General features: G+C 42.9%; 1 protein-coding gene across 2 annotated transcripts in view; it reads right to left on the bottom strand.

The window, feature by feature from the left end:
- Window positions 1-14777, bottom strand: part of LOC147019822 (transient receptor potential cation channel subfamily V member 5-like) — a 130907-nt gene extending 116130 nt beyond the window's left edge. The window contains exon 1 of one of the 2 annotated variants that reach the window (XM_085894581.1): window positions 14454-14777. In XM_085894581.1, coding sequence (XP_085750707.1) covers window positions 14454-14568 — 115 coding nt within the window. In that variant the 5' untranslated portion in view covers window positions 14569-14777. Of the gene's footprint in view, window positions 1-1356; window positions 1391-14453 lie in introns of those variants that run through there. The other variant, XM_085894583.1, reaches the window with a different exon arrangement.
- Window positions 14778-15348: the final 571 nt, after the last annotated feature.

The following is a 15348-nucleotide window of genomic DNA, read 5'->3' as shown; positions in this document are numbered from 1 at the left end:
AAAGATTTACACCTCAATCTAATATTTATGGGGTGACAACAAATAGTGATGCGTAATATTAATATCACATCGTATTAGGATTGGAACAATTGTTTATTTGTATAACTTACGTACTGAAGAGCTCAATAATGCAATGACATAGTGAGAATTTCATGAACCCAACAAGGTGGTTATGCAGGCACCAACAACGGCTTAGCATGTAATAAGCTTCATGTCAGTGGCACGTTATCACATCAAAGTCCAGCTTATAACGGCACCCTGCAATGAGGGATGCAAGGAGAAAGAGACATAAAAACAAGCAGGAAGTACCATGGATAACAACAAAGAGGTTGATAAAATGAGCCATGCTTTTAGGTATCTGAACAATACATTTGCAATCATCCTGAACTTCAAAGAAGATTTAACACCAAAAGTGTGACAGCCAAAATCCTCCAATTACGAGGGCAGTATGTATAAAAATGCCTGTGGTGAGAACTCTCAGCCTCATCATGCCAGTGGCGGGCTATCCACCTGCAAAATAAATAAATAATAGCTTCCTGATTTTGATCAAAGTTCTTTAAAAAAAAAAAATTATATATATATATATATATTTGATCGTTTCAGCGTGAACGAGAAGGGCACTCGGTAGAGCGCATACCTCCGCCACGTAATGCCTGATCAATGAGAACATATCGGGCCCATTACATTTTTGAAATATCATGCTACACAGTACTATATCGTTTTGGCCCGATCTCTCGAGAGTGAAGAATCACTTTCAAATTTTAGTAGTCGGATCCAGATCCGGATCTTCACACACCCAACGCATAACTACCGCCTCCCACTCTCTTTACCCATCCCACCCAAGGATCTCCTTATCCATCCCACCCACAGCTCTCCTTACCCATTCCACCCACAGCTCTCCTTACCCATCCCACCCACGGCTCTCCTTACTCATCCCGCCCACGGCTCTCCTTACCCATCCCGCCCGCATCTCTCCTTTGTCCTTGTCACACACCCAACATGTCCACAAAACTTCATCCGGATCTGTCCGCAACTTTTTGAAATATCCTGCACACAAACAAACTTAGAAACAAACAGACAAACAGACAAACAAACAAACAGACAGAAAGGGGGTGGAAACATCACCTCCTTCACCTTCGGTGGCGGAGGTAATAATGTACATTGCTGGAGGTAATTTTAAGAGGAAGTGTTTTCATACTTCCTGTTCTGTTTCCAAACACTTGCATCTGCATGAAAATGAAAATGAGGTAATCAAACAATACATGCATAATTTCGGAAACAATGGTCCTGTGTGATTGTCTTAATTCTTGCAACATTTCTGATGGAGGCTTCAGTTTGAGATACAGGGCCACATACCGTGTGCTGTCGTCACCATTTGATGCTAAGCACCCACGATCCAGGCATCCGTGCACAACGATCTGCGGCCCATGCAGCCCAGCATAAGCACCCAGACACCTATATTTGTCTATTCCCACTATAGTTTGAGGTTTTTTTTTTTTTAAACTACTTCCAATTTAAACTAGTTGCCCCACCTTAGTTCCAAAACTCCATTCCTCTTTATCCATCATCGCATTACCACTAATAAAGCCTTTATTGATAACCTCAATGGAATTGCAATCGTAAACTAAATCAATGAACCTTTCCTCATTAAATTCAAATGTCTCATCATTCACGATATTACACATTTCTTTCCCACCTCTCTTATTTATCCAAAAAGCTTGCTCTGTTCTTCCCCTGGTGTTTACGAACAGCGTTTTATTTACTCACGCTTTCTCTAATCACTACACAATCTCGATCCGCACATGATATCCCCAAATGTTTTATACAATCTTGCTCCTTCATCCATATTTCCATTCCTTCCCCTCTATGTGATTTGGCCCATCCCGTTGTAAGACTCTAATCAAGTTGGCTAACCTCATGGAATCCAATTTCGCTACCATGAGCCACTCGGGTGATGTGAATAGTGTTAAATTCATCCACAGGTAATCACAAAGTTTGTGCCTTGATATTCTCATGGATGATGAATCACTTTGCTGCACAGAAGGCCTTGGTAGTGGTTCAAAAGACTTTTTTTAAATCACTTTTTTTTTCATCTCTGTCTCTGTCTCTGTCTCTGTCTCTGTCTCTGACCAAAACACCATCTATCAATCCGTTGCTAATTTTGAACATGTCAATTCACCGTTGTGATTGTAGGCTACATACAGTTCAGTACAGTACAGTACAGGGAAATGTATACATTAAGGTTCTTGTGAAAGACTTGTTGGTGATTGTATATTAGCCCCGTCCTCTCATTACACAAGGCTCTCATTCACGATGAGTCGGAAAGGCTCTTTGAGACACTTGTACTGTTTCATCTCCTCCCGCCCACGGCTCTCCCATGTGAAGCAAGTTGAAGTTGACAAAAAACGGGTTGGAAGGAATCAAAAGCAGGTTTTTATTTTTTTTATTAACCCTTTGCAACAAGATTAAAAAAATAATTGATACAATTTTTTTTCAAAATTTTGGTTATCCATCTAACTAGACACCCAAGTTGTGTTTTTTTGCAAATACCACTTGAAATTCAGTCCTATGAAAAAATTAGTTCAGCAACAGGGAACCATGGTACCATAAACAATGCAGCACACAAAAAGGGTTCACAAAACGTAGTAAAAACGTTGTTCGATATGTTGACTAATCAGTGATGATAAGGAGGTTCGCAGTAAGACAACATACTGTACCAAGCCTGGTGTTGGCTTCATGGTGAGGTTGGCTGACTTGGGATCCTAGGGTCCTGAGTTTGAACCCTGTTGGATGTTGAATTAACACCAGGTGGGGTCGATTCAGCCTGTCATCCTTCTGAGGTCGGCGAAATGAGTACCAGTGTACCTTGCAAATCAGAAAGAGATCGCTACAAATCTGTCACTCTGTGTGTGAATCCATGGGAGTAGAATGGAAGGTAAATACTGCGTTTTTGAACTCGTTCGTACTTTCCATCCAATACGGGTTTCAATGATATGATAATGGGTCCGCGGGTTTAATGAAAGAAAACGGGTCAAATCTGCAAAATACGGGTCACTTGCCGTGTAAGCTCTCCTTACGCATACATAACTACTGCCTCCCGCTCTCTTTTCCCATTCCACTTACAGCTCTCCTTACCCATTCCATCCACGGCTCTCCTTACCAATCCCGCCCATGGCTCTCCTTAACCATCCCACCTCCATCTCTCCTTACCTATCCTGCCCACGGCTCTCCTGACCCATCCCGCCCACGACTCTCCTTACCCATCCCACGGCTCTCCTTACCCATCCCGCCCACGACTCACCTTACCCATCCCGCCCACGACTCTCCTTACCAATCCCGCCCATGGCTCTCCTTAACCATCCCACCTCCATCTCTCCTTACCTATCCCCCCAAATTGCTCTCCTGAACCATCTTGCCTCCACCTCTCTTTACCCATTCCACCTATGGCTTTCTTTACCCATTCCACCGATGGCTCTCTTTACCCATTCCACCGATGGCTATCCTTAACCATACCACCTCTGGCTCTCCTTACCCATACTACCTCTGGCTCTCCTTACCCATACTACCTCTGGCTCTCCTTACCCATACTACCTCTGGCTCTCCTTACCCATACCACCTCTGGCTCTCCTTACCCATACCACCTCTGGCTCTCCTTACCCATACCACCTCTGGCTCTCCTTACCCATACCACCTCTGGCTCTCCTTACCCATCCTGCCTATGGCTATGTTTACCCATCCCCCCTCTCCTGACCCATCCCACCCACGGCTCTCCTTACCCAGCCCGTACACGGCTACCGTTAACCATCCCGCCCACGGCTCTCCTTAACCATCCCACCCACGGCTCTCCTTAACCATCCCGCCCACAGCTCTCCTTAACCATCCCACCTCCATCTCTCCTTAACCATCCCACCTCCATCTCTCCTTAACCATCCCACCTCTCCTTACCCATCCCACCCACGGCTCTCCTTACCCAACCGGCTTACGGCTGTTGTTTCCCATCCTTCCCACGGCTCTCCTTACCCATCCTGCCTCACCTTACCCATTCCCCCTACGGCTCTCCTTACCCATCCCATCTACAGCTTCCAAACCATAGTTAGAGACTTACCCATCTCCTCCACCCCATGCTCTCTTTACACAAGGAAACGATGTTTCAGAGCTTCCTTCCCGACAGGAAATTAGACTTCACACTGTAAGCTTACCAAGTAAGACCATCTATTTCACATCATGCTTTTTAGTCTCCCTACCAGTTTCACCAGAGGGAACTCTAGGTTTGTTCTCCATCTGTCCATCCCTGGACCTGTGGTTTTTCAAACTTTCTCCATACCCTTTAACATATTCAACTGAAACTCCATCTTCTTTATCTTCTGGGACGTTTCATTTTGAGGGTACAGCCTCATGAGCGTGCCAAAGTCTGAAGCCTCAGCCTAGGTTCAGGTGTGCTTGTATCTTCTTTATTTACGAGACATCTTATGGACGTAAATGAACACTCGTTTTACTCTGCGCGTGTTACACATCATGTGTAGCGAATTTCACTCCCCTCTGTCTTGTATTTATTGCTATTTTTTTTTAAACGCTTCTGTACACTGCGTTGATGCCCAGTTGAAAGTCACCGTCTACATTTCCAATAGGAGATGCAATTAATCTTTAATGGAAAATGTTTTTCGAGGTTTTTTTATCCTGAAAAATAGACCAAAGTGAACACATAGTCATGTTAAATTATTGACCTTTAAAACCCGTCTTAAATCGTCCTTTTGAAGGGGGACAGACAAATACACAAACACACATTGTGTTTTGTATCGGTAGATTATACATGGGGTCAATATTCAGCTGCCTTACCTCCACCCAATTGCTTTACACCCATTGGCTGGACAGATGGCCTGACAACCACACTTAAAATCATGCACTACCAGTCCATGGGACAGCACAGATCGGCAGGCCTCAGGCCCTAGAGTGTTAACCCATGACCCAGTGTAATTGGAATAATCCCAGGTGTATAACCACAATATACAGCATGTTCCAAAAAGACCTGGACAGCTTTGATATGAAATATTGTTTTGGTTTTTGAAACTTACCCCAGGGGGAGAACATACATGGACACATAGGTGACCTGAGGATCAGTGATTTCATTAGTCTTTGTATAGATAGTCCTTGTTTCCTTGTCCAAGGGTGGTTCAGGGGGCTTGCGTTGACTACATTGTAATTTCCCCAGTGGAATGTCCCCCCCCCCATTGGCTATGGACCACTCGGGAGAGAAGGAAAAAAAGGAGCCATGTGAAGAAGAAGAAAAGGCAGAAGCAGACGGGGAAGGCTCGTGAGAGGACGAAAAGAGCTCATGAGCAGACAGCTCAGACATGCAGAAGGTGAAGGAGAAAAAAGAAAATGATGTGGCATTTTTCACAAGCGACGTCATGGACCCACCCCCATTGGCTGTGGACCACTCGGGAGAGAAGGAAAAAAGGAGCCATGTGAAGAAGAAGAAAAGGCAGAAGCAGAAGGGGAAGGCTCGTGAGAGGACGAAAAGAGCTCATGAGCAGACAGCTCAGACATGCAGAAGGTGAAGGAGAAAAAAAGAAAAGAGCTCATGAGAGGAGGGGAAAAAGCTCATGAGAAGGAAACGAGCTCATGTGAGGAAGGAAAAAGAGCTCATGAGAGGAAGGGAAAGAGAAACGCAGAAGACGAAGAAGGCTCTTGAGGAGAGGTAAAAATCATGTGAGGGTGAAGAAAAGTTTCATGAGCAGTTGGTGTCAAACTTCTGTGGGGGGAGAAGAATACTCCTTCCACGAATGTCGTTCTGCGGTCTTGATCCTGTAAGCCACGAAGGACGAGGAGGGAGAACAGCAGCAGTTCATTGATGGGGGCCTGAGGAGGAGAAAGCTGAGGCAGAGAAGGGTGAGTCGCATATCTAGCTGGCATATCTAGGATGCCGGAGAGGCTTCACCTACTGGGTCTGGGCATCTCATGGACGTGGCTGCATGTTCCATCGTGCCACATCACCACTGTCCATCTTCCCCATCCATATTCCTCCGCATTCTCTAATACATTTGGGCTTGCACAACCATCAGGGTGTGTGAGGTGAGGGAGAAAAGAAAAGCAGTCGTCTTTTCTTTTCTCCATACTTTACTTTTCCTTTATTTTCAAGTTCTTCTTGTTTTATTCTTCTCCCCTGAATGAATGATGACCAAGACTTTTGTGCAAGTATGATTGTGCAAGAAATGAATGTGTTTTGGTTAAATTTGCTCTTATGTGCCTTTTGCTTTCTTGCTTGAAGATACTCATTTCTAAATAATTGCGTGCTTGTGTGTGTAATAAATAATTGGTTGTTGTTATTTCCAATCTGTCTCAGTTGTCTTTTCCTTTATTGGTCTGACAAAGTGCACAAGTATAGTTAAGACGGGAAGTTCAACCCCACCTGATTTGCTTTGTTAGCCAGCGCACACTCACTGTAATGCTCGGCAGTAACCGGAGTGTGTGTTTAGGGCACATAACCCCAATTAGCTGGCTGTCCACAGGTAAGGTATCACGCGAGGTAGTGTAACCCTGCCAGGATTGGCAGTGCCAATTCGTGCTCGTGGTTGCTTGGAAACCCACCGGTGTGCGGAGTTATCTGTGCCCGGCGGCCTCAGGACCGGGCGTTCAGGAGGGACCCCGAGTGCTTCCCCTCGTGACAAGCCCCGAACGCCGGATCCGCAACAATATATTTAGAACCACAAACAACACGATACCCTTTGGTTTATACGATACAGAAACTCATAAAGGTTTGTGCACATGATCAATACACTTCAATGTGAGCTCCTTTTGTCACACACAGGACATCAAGGCGGTACACGAGTTCTTGCCCTGTTCAGCTCAGCCTGTTTGCGTCCACCAGTGCGCATGCAACTGTGATCCAAGAACGAAGATCCTGCAGGTTTGCCACCTTGGTGTTGTAGACAACATCTTTGATAAACCACCACAGGAAGAAAAAAATCAAGGGGGGTTTTGCCTGGTGATTATGGGGGCCAGGTGGTTCGTCTGTCTTGGCCAATCCAGAAACCTGGAAATTTTTCATTCAGGATGGCTCAAGCGACTAAGGCGCAATGAGGGCGAGCGCCGTCCTGTTGAAAAATGATATCGGGTTGCAGGTCTTCAATCTGTGGGAAGGCGAATACTCCCAACATGTTCATGCAAATTTTTGAGGTCATTGTATCTCCACAAAGAAAAACGGATCCATCAAGCAGTCATGAAGGCCACACTACACATTGACCTTTGGACTGTCACATATGTGTTCAATGACCTCTCCTGACAATGACCTTCAAAGGGGTTTTCAGAGCCCCAGATCCTCACATTGTACCGGTTGACCTTCCCCGATACATGAAAGCAAGCTTCCTCTGTGAACATGAGCTTTTCCAGGTAATCTTCATCATCCTCTGTGTGACTGAGCATTTCCAAAGCAAACGCTTTGCGTTTGAGTCCGTCGTTTGGTTTGAGTTCCTGCAGAATCGGCACCTTGTGGGCATAAAGCTTCAGAGTTTTATGCAAAATCCTGTGTACAGTGGTGGTTGGTAGTCCAAGTTCTCTCGATACACGTCAAATTGATTTTCTGGGACGTTGTTGAAATGATTCACGCACTCATTCAACGTCTGCTGTACTTGTGCTTGGTCAACCGGTACTTTTCTGTTTCTGACAACTTCCAGTCTACTTAAACCACCAGACCTGAAAATACAATAAAATAAAATAAAAAAAACATTATGAGTTTCTGTATCATATGAACCAAAAGTTATCGTTGTACTATTTGTGGTACTAAATATATTAACAACCAAAGTTGACCAGGACTTTTTGGAACAGTGTGTGTGTGTGTGTGTGTGTGTGTGTGTGTGTGTGTGTGTGTGTGTGTGTGTGTGTGTGTGTGTGTGTGTGTGTGTGTGTGTGTGTGTGTGTGTGTACATATAAAATGTACATTAGCCATATGTATGTATGTTTTTGCTTCATGTATGCACATTAGGTTATTTTTTTTTTATTATTTTCAGCACCGAACACGCCATTCGACACCACCCAAATACACGAACATTCACTGGAACTAGTAGGGAACATGTTTTGCAAAGCAATTTTCGCTCTTATTGAGATTGTGCCATTTACATCTTTGATTTCATCATAAACGAAAACGTTCCAGCATGAAACCGAACTTCCCTGTGTTTTCTGTTAATTATATCCCACACATTCAAGTACAGACATATCCTAATAGTGATATGCGACACACATGGAAATGATAAACCCTGCAATTCAATCGCATGACTAATGGCGCTGTTTCAAAAAAAAATATTTATTTATTTATTTATTTACATAAAAACAAGTGAAAGGAAAACTTCCTCATCCTAACTGGACCTTGGGGGAGTGTCACATCACTAAAAGGGTTCAAGGTTATTCTAACAAACATGTAAACTATCCGTATGTTGTATATGCTGGGTATTATTACAAGCATTAACAGCAACATGATGCACAATTCTGTGCACATGCTCACGGGTAGCAGTTACCTTGGCGATCGTCCTGTGAAGTGACGGTTCCTGGTAACCCTGAGTGCCGTTGCACGGCAACAAGGGTGAAGGTCGCGTGACTAGCAACAAGGGGTGGGGAAGTCGATGACGTTGTGGTTAGAGAATCTGCTCCGACTTTCTGAGTCTTGGAGGTCGCTGGTTCTAACGACGGCCGAGTCATACCAAAGACTTTAAAAAATGGTGTGTGCCGTTTCCTTGCTTGACACTTAGCATTTCGGTCTAACAGGTACACACACTCACTTCGTAGCTGTCTAGTCTGGGTTCGAATCCCAACCCAGCTATAAACTGTCAACCCGGTGGTTCACAGGCAGGGCGAGGCATCAATGTGTGTGTGCCGTCCCTCAGATAGATGTTAAACTAAACTGGGCTTCCCGTCTGCCAGCATTCATTTGTGGACGTTAAAGATCCCACAGTGTCCTTCCTGAAGAGTAGGTGAGCTATCGCCGACACCCCTGAACAAATTACAAACTCCTGCCCCAACCAGCAAAGGGAACTGCATTAGCACCTCAGCCAATGATGCTACCGTGCAGCCTTGTGCTGCATACAAACAAACATAGTCAGCATTATTAAAAAGTATAGATCACAGAAAAACAGCCATGGGTTGGCAACCATCGTGCAGACTTAATGGCCGACTCCTGCGTTGAAGTTTCTTATGAGGGAACTCAATTATTTCACTCGTGGACAAGGGCAACAAGAATGGAAGACACATGTCCAGCAACAACTGTGGAGGACAAGCGTCCAGCGACAAGGATGGAGGATGCGAGCAGAGCGAGTGTTGACGATCAACTCCAAAGCGACCTTTTATGACAAGGTCATACCATTCAGTGTTCATCAAAGAGCTAAACCCTGGTTACCAATGTGTTTGTCATGCTGAACGAAGTCATTGTTAAGCATTTCTGACGCAGGACTTGGATATCGGCCAGTCGGTCGTGTGCTCATCATTAAGCCATTTAGTCTCGGCTTGACACCCCGAAAGGTCGACTAAAAACTGCCGTTCTGGTGTGGTTCCATACGAGTGCTGCATCTCAGGTCTTTCGTGTGAGGGATAAAAGCCATATTCTTTGGGTTGGGACATAACGGCACCGATCCCATGGTGTATTTTTCGAAAGGGAGACCAATGTGTGCTGGTGTCCTGGGAAGAATACACTGCTCAGAGTGAACTGTCTAATTAACATTACCTGCTGCAGGTGTGAGTGGTGTGTGTTATAATGGGTACTCCCTCAATTATCGGCCCTTCACACACATTTGACCCTTGATATTTGATCCAGTCACTTTGATCTTTGACATGTTCATCCGTCAAATGCATCGCTCTTTTGCTCTGATGAGGAGCAAGCACTTGAAACATCAACTGAACCTCGTTTCTCGCAGATGTTTTTATTTATACAAAGTCAAGGCTCATATAAGAGCTCGAATGCAGAACAGATCAGGACACAACAGAACCAAGGAAACAAAAGAAAGAGGAGGGAATACCAACAGCAGGGCTGCGGCAGAAAATAAAAATAAACTTTGTATGAGACTTGTAAAACTCCAAAAAACAAATAAACTTTGTATGAAACTTGTAAAACTCCATAAAACAAATAAAAACTTTGTATGAGACTTGGAAAATCCATAAAACAAATTTGACCTCAAAAATAATTGGTGGTTGAATTCAATGACCAAATATGCAACTCCTCTTCAAATTTCAAGTGAATCGAATGAAAATTGACAATTTTAGAATCTGGCCGATGTTGACATTTTGGCCTATGTAGACCTACAAAGATAATTGGTGGTTCAATTCAGTGACCTGAAATATATATCCTCTTCAAATTTCAAGTGAATTGGATGAAAGTTGAGAATTTTAGAAATACCACTCTAGTTGTTGACCTTGGGACTATGTTGACCTTTTGGTCTATATTGAGCACAAAAATAATTGGCTGGTTTAATTCAGTGATCAAATATGCAACTCCTCTTCAAATTTCAAGTCAATCAGATGAAAATTGACTATTTTAGAAAGTCGGCCTATGTTGTCCTTTTGGCCGATGTGGACCTCGAAAATAATTTGTGGTTGAATTCAGTGATCAAATATGCAACTCCTCTTCAAATATCAAGTCAATTGGATGAAATTTGACAATTTTAGAAAGTCGGCCTATGTTGTCCTTTTGGCCTATGTTGACCTCGAAAATAATTGGTGGTTGAATTCAGTGACTTGATCTGTAAATCCTCTTCAAATTTCAAAACAATGAGATGAAAATTGAGGGTTTTAGAAAAACCTCCTTAGTTGTTGACCTTGGGACTATGTTGACCTTTCGGTCAATGTTAATTTCAAAAATAATTGACTGGTTAAATTGACTGGTTGGGGTTGGGGCATAGTTTAACAGGGGGTAGAAAAGTCATGTTTGTGGATGGGGGAGGGGTGATCCAAGATGGTGGTTGTAATGATCAGACCAGCACACAGTATCAAAGCAATGGCTTTAATAAGAATTAAATCATCCCAGAAGGGAAATGACGTAGACTTCCGGTAATGCCAAATCTACAAGATCTAGTAGCCACACCCACAACAGTGGTGAACAGCTGTGTTGAAAACCTGGAGGGAAGAATGAGCTTGAAGAGAACGTGCAAGTTGGTTCTACAGAAAGGAGGCGGTAAAAGACAAGAGACCACCGACCTGTCTGCAATGGCGAAGTGATAGGCCCATTGACTCAGCTTCATCGCGGGAGATTCCAATAATCTTGAAGGCCTTGGTTTCCATGGTATCCAGCTGAGCAAGATAATGAGGCGGGGGAGCCAGCCCAGAGGCGAGAGCAATACTCCATCAAGCTGCGGATGAAGGCCTTTTAGGTGGATAAAATAGGCCTACTCATCAACTGTTAGTTGATCTCTTGTGAAAGATCCCACCACCTTGTTTTCAATGGACTTTCGAAGAAAGCATCAATCTTGTATAAACAGAGCAAGTTGTTATGATTGGACCAATATTCTCAGGGTCGGACATCGGGGAACTTCGCCGACCCATAATGCAATGTCCGCATAGCAACGCTGGCGAAGGGGAAAACAAAGCACCTAGCGCTATCGCACGGCACTAGACTCGTACCTGTTACAAGTTTGTTTCTTTCGTAGCCTTTATTAGGGTACCCAGTCAAATAGACTGGGTAACCTATTGTTTTTCTTCTGATTTTTTTTTTCTTGTTCCGCCGGCAATTTGCGGACTTTTTCGCTTTAAAAATCATTTTCTCAGGAACGCTAAGTCAGATCGACACAAAATTTTCACCATAGTATGTATCTTTTTTGATGGCATACTAAATTGATAATTATGATGTCATAGGTCACGTGGTATGGGCGCCATCTTGAAAAAACGGATAAACTTTGGACCTCTGTATCTCTGAAACCTTGCAATGGAAAAATTTTCGCTTCATACATTTTACCAAGCTCCCTATGGGGAACACGTGTAATTTTTCGTGACGTGATCGGTGAAGCGCTATGCCGGTGAAAATTCATCAAATATAACGCTGCATGGGAAAAATCTGAAATTTCTTGTGCATCTACTCATAAATTCACCGTCGAAAAAAATTTATTGTGACGTCATCGGTGACGTGGTTCGGCAGCCATCTTGTTTTGAATTTTTTTTTTTAATCTTCTTCTCCAGAACGGCTGGACAGATTGAGGTGAAACTTTACACATATATTCCCCATGACGTCCTTTTTCAAGTTTGTTAATTTCTTCTTGACAGGTCACATGGTTTGGCGGCCATCTTGAATTTACCCTAAAACCTTCGAACATCTTCTCAAAAACAGCTAGTCCGATCAAGGGGAAACTTCATATACGTATTGTTCACGAGTAGTGAATACAAGTTTGTTAATTTCTAATTGATAGGTCACATGGTTTGGCAGCCATGTTGGATTTAAGAAAAATATTAAATAATGTTTTCACTGGAACTGCTTAATCTATCGAAGCGAAAATTTGCAACTGTCATCTTCCATGATGTCTGCATACAGGGTAAAAATTATGACATCACAAGTCACATGGTTTGGCAGCCATCTTGGACAGAAAAACGCACCTTTTCTGATTAACACAAAACTCCACAGACGTGTTCCACTACACGGTTGGAAGCAGAATATAAATTTGTGATGTTATAGGTCACATGGTTCGTCAGCCATCTTGGATTGAAAATGAATAAATTTTAAAAATCTTCTTCTCCAGAACGGCTGGACAGATTGAGGCGAAACTTTACACATATATTCCCCATGAGGTCCTTTTTCAAGTTTGTTAATTTAATCTTGATAGGTCACATGGTTTGGTGGCCATCTTGAATTTACCCTAAAACCTTCAAACATCCTCTTCTCCAGAACAGATGCTCACATCAAGGGGAATCTTCACAAGTCTATTCTGCATGCATAGCGGATATAAGTTTGTTAATGAATAATTGATAGGTCACATGGTTTGGCAGCCATCTTGGATTTAAGAAAAATATTAAATAATGTTTTCTCTGGAACTGCTTAACCAATCGAAGCAAAAATTTGCAACTGTCATCTTCCATGATGTCTGCATACATGGTAAAAATTATGACGTCACAAGTCGCATGGTTTGGTGGCCATCTTGGACAGAAAAACGCACCTTTTCCAATTAACACGAAACTTGACACATGCATTCCACTTCAGGATTGGAGGCAGAATGTAAATTTATAATGTCGTAGGTCACATGGTTCGTCAGCCATCTTGGATTGAAAATTAATAAATTTTTAAAATCTTCTTCTCCAGAACGGCTGGACAGATTGAGGCGAATCTTTACACACATTCCCCATGAGGTCCTCTTTCAAGTTTGTTAATTTCTTATTGATTGGTCACATGGTTTGGCGGCCATCTTGAATTTACCCGAAAACCTTCAAACATCTCCAGAACAAGGGGAAACTTCACATACGTATTGAACACGAGCATTGAATTTGTTTGTTAATTCTAATTGACCGGTCACATGGTTTGGCAGCCATGTTGGATTAAAGAACAATATTAAATATCGTTTTCTCTGGAACCACTTATCCTTTTGATGTGAAACTTCGCAGCTATCATTTAAGTCTCATGTTGTATCAAAGACGGATGTCTGGGTACCCGGTCATCACTGCCAGCAGTTATAAAGTGGCAGTTGTAGTTACACATTATTATTTGCAACAATGCTGAAAAGTTGCTGTATTTTCAGTTGTACTAATAACAAGGCAAAAAATTCAGAACTCTCCTTTTATCTCATACCAAGTCGGGCTACTGAATCAGAGAGGAGACTTCTGTGGCTTAGAGCCATGAGACAAAAAATTTGTGGGCTTCCAGTGATCGGTAGTTTTTCATTGCCTCATGTGTAAACACTCCTGAGATTAAAATGAAAAATATATTCTGTGGTTAGTTATTCAAATAGTACCAGGGCAATTAAGCAATGGTACATCACGCAAAAACATTAATTCCTCGGCCCTTGATTGCCATTAATAGGATTAGAACTTGCAAACTAAATGCAATGCAAATACACTGTGTCGGCCTTTCCTATAAATTTACTGCAGTCTTGTCCTCAGCCCAGGCTGCTTCAACTCAGCAGCCACAAGAAATAGCCACGCTCTGCTAAATCATTACAAAACGTCGAGACACACACATGCTCACTCACATACGGCAACGCTCATACACATAGTCATACACATCATTAAAATCAGGAATAAGGCACAATTTATACAACATGAATGTGAGCAATATTTTAATCATTCATCGACATTCTTGCTGGGTCAGTGAGTGACCCACAACTAGCACAGATGACTCACCGTCACACAGTGCAGACAAGGCAGGTCAATTAAAACTATCACTAACTAGCCACGTCAGCTCGGGAGTTCATAAATAATTGAAATAATATATTAAAACTCCAGTACAGTAATATTTGATAATACACAGTTTAAACTTGGTTTAAGATTGAATTACATACCTGGTTTCTTGACGAGATACGTGTATACGTCCGGGTATTGCACGTTCGGCCATTCCTTCGGGTTGTCGATCCACGAATCACCGGGGTACTGGTAGGGCCAAGAATCAAGTCCCATTAACTGTATTTTGGCGCGATATCTGGCCAACGTATCACCTCACAAATGTTCTATATATTGATATGACATTGCAAACACTTGGGTGAACACAATGTATCAAGAATTTATCTGAAATACATCGACAGAAAAAAAAAAAAAACAAATCACTCGGCTTTGCGTGCAAGTAAAACCACGATGAGCGTGCGTCTGCGATCGGTGCTGCGTTTGTTTTCCCCTTTTGCCAATATGGCGGTCGCGTTACCAAGCGAAGTCACGTGACTGTGACGTATGTCCGACCTCAAGAATGGATACTTACATTAATTATAGTCACTTGATTAATTCTCCCTGACGTGTACGATCGACATTGTGACTATCGTGTGGGGAAAAAAACAAACAAACAAACAAACAAACAGGAAGTGACGTCACGTGAAACCCTGCTCAATAAGTTAATAATGATCGTTCTCTGAACGAGATACTGGAAACCTTCCAAAAAAAAACAAAATCAGTAAACATACATCGAATTTATTTGTAAGGAAATTTAAATCTTACTTACACCTCTGACATATTGAAAAAGAAGAAATAACGCTGACGTTTTTAGACTCCACGTGTGATGACTGACACGTCGTGCTTTCTGGAAATTTCGGAAGGCCGGGAGGAGGGCGTCACCGTAACCAGGAAGTGACGTCACCGTAGCCAGGAAGTGACGTCACCGCAACGCTGGGAGTGGTGCTCATTGATGGACGAATTGCTCAACGATTTGAAATGCGGATATATTTGTACCTGTTGCTGCTAAGCCAGGCT

This window comes from Eptatretus burgeri, chromosome 9 (assembly GCF_056783735.1).
Source record: "Eptatretus burgeri isolate ZD-2024b chromosome 9, Ebu_testis_v1, whole genome shotgun sequence".
Taxonomy (NCBI): domain Eukaryota; kingdom Metazoa; phylum Chordata; class Myxini; order Myxiniformes; family Myxinidae; genus Eptatretus; species Eptatretus burgeri.
This window is presented reverse-complemented; position numbering and strand designations above follow the sequence as displayed.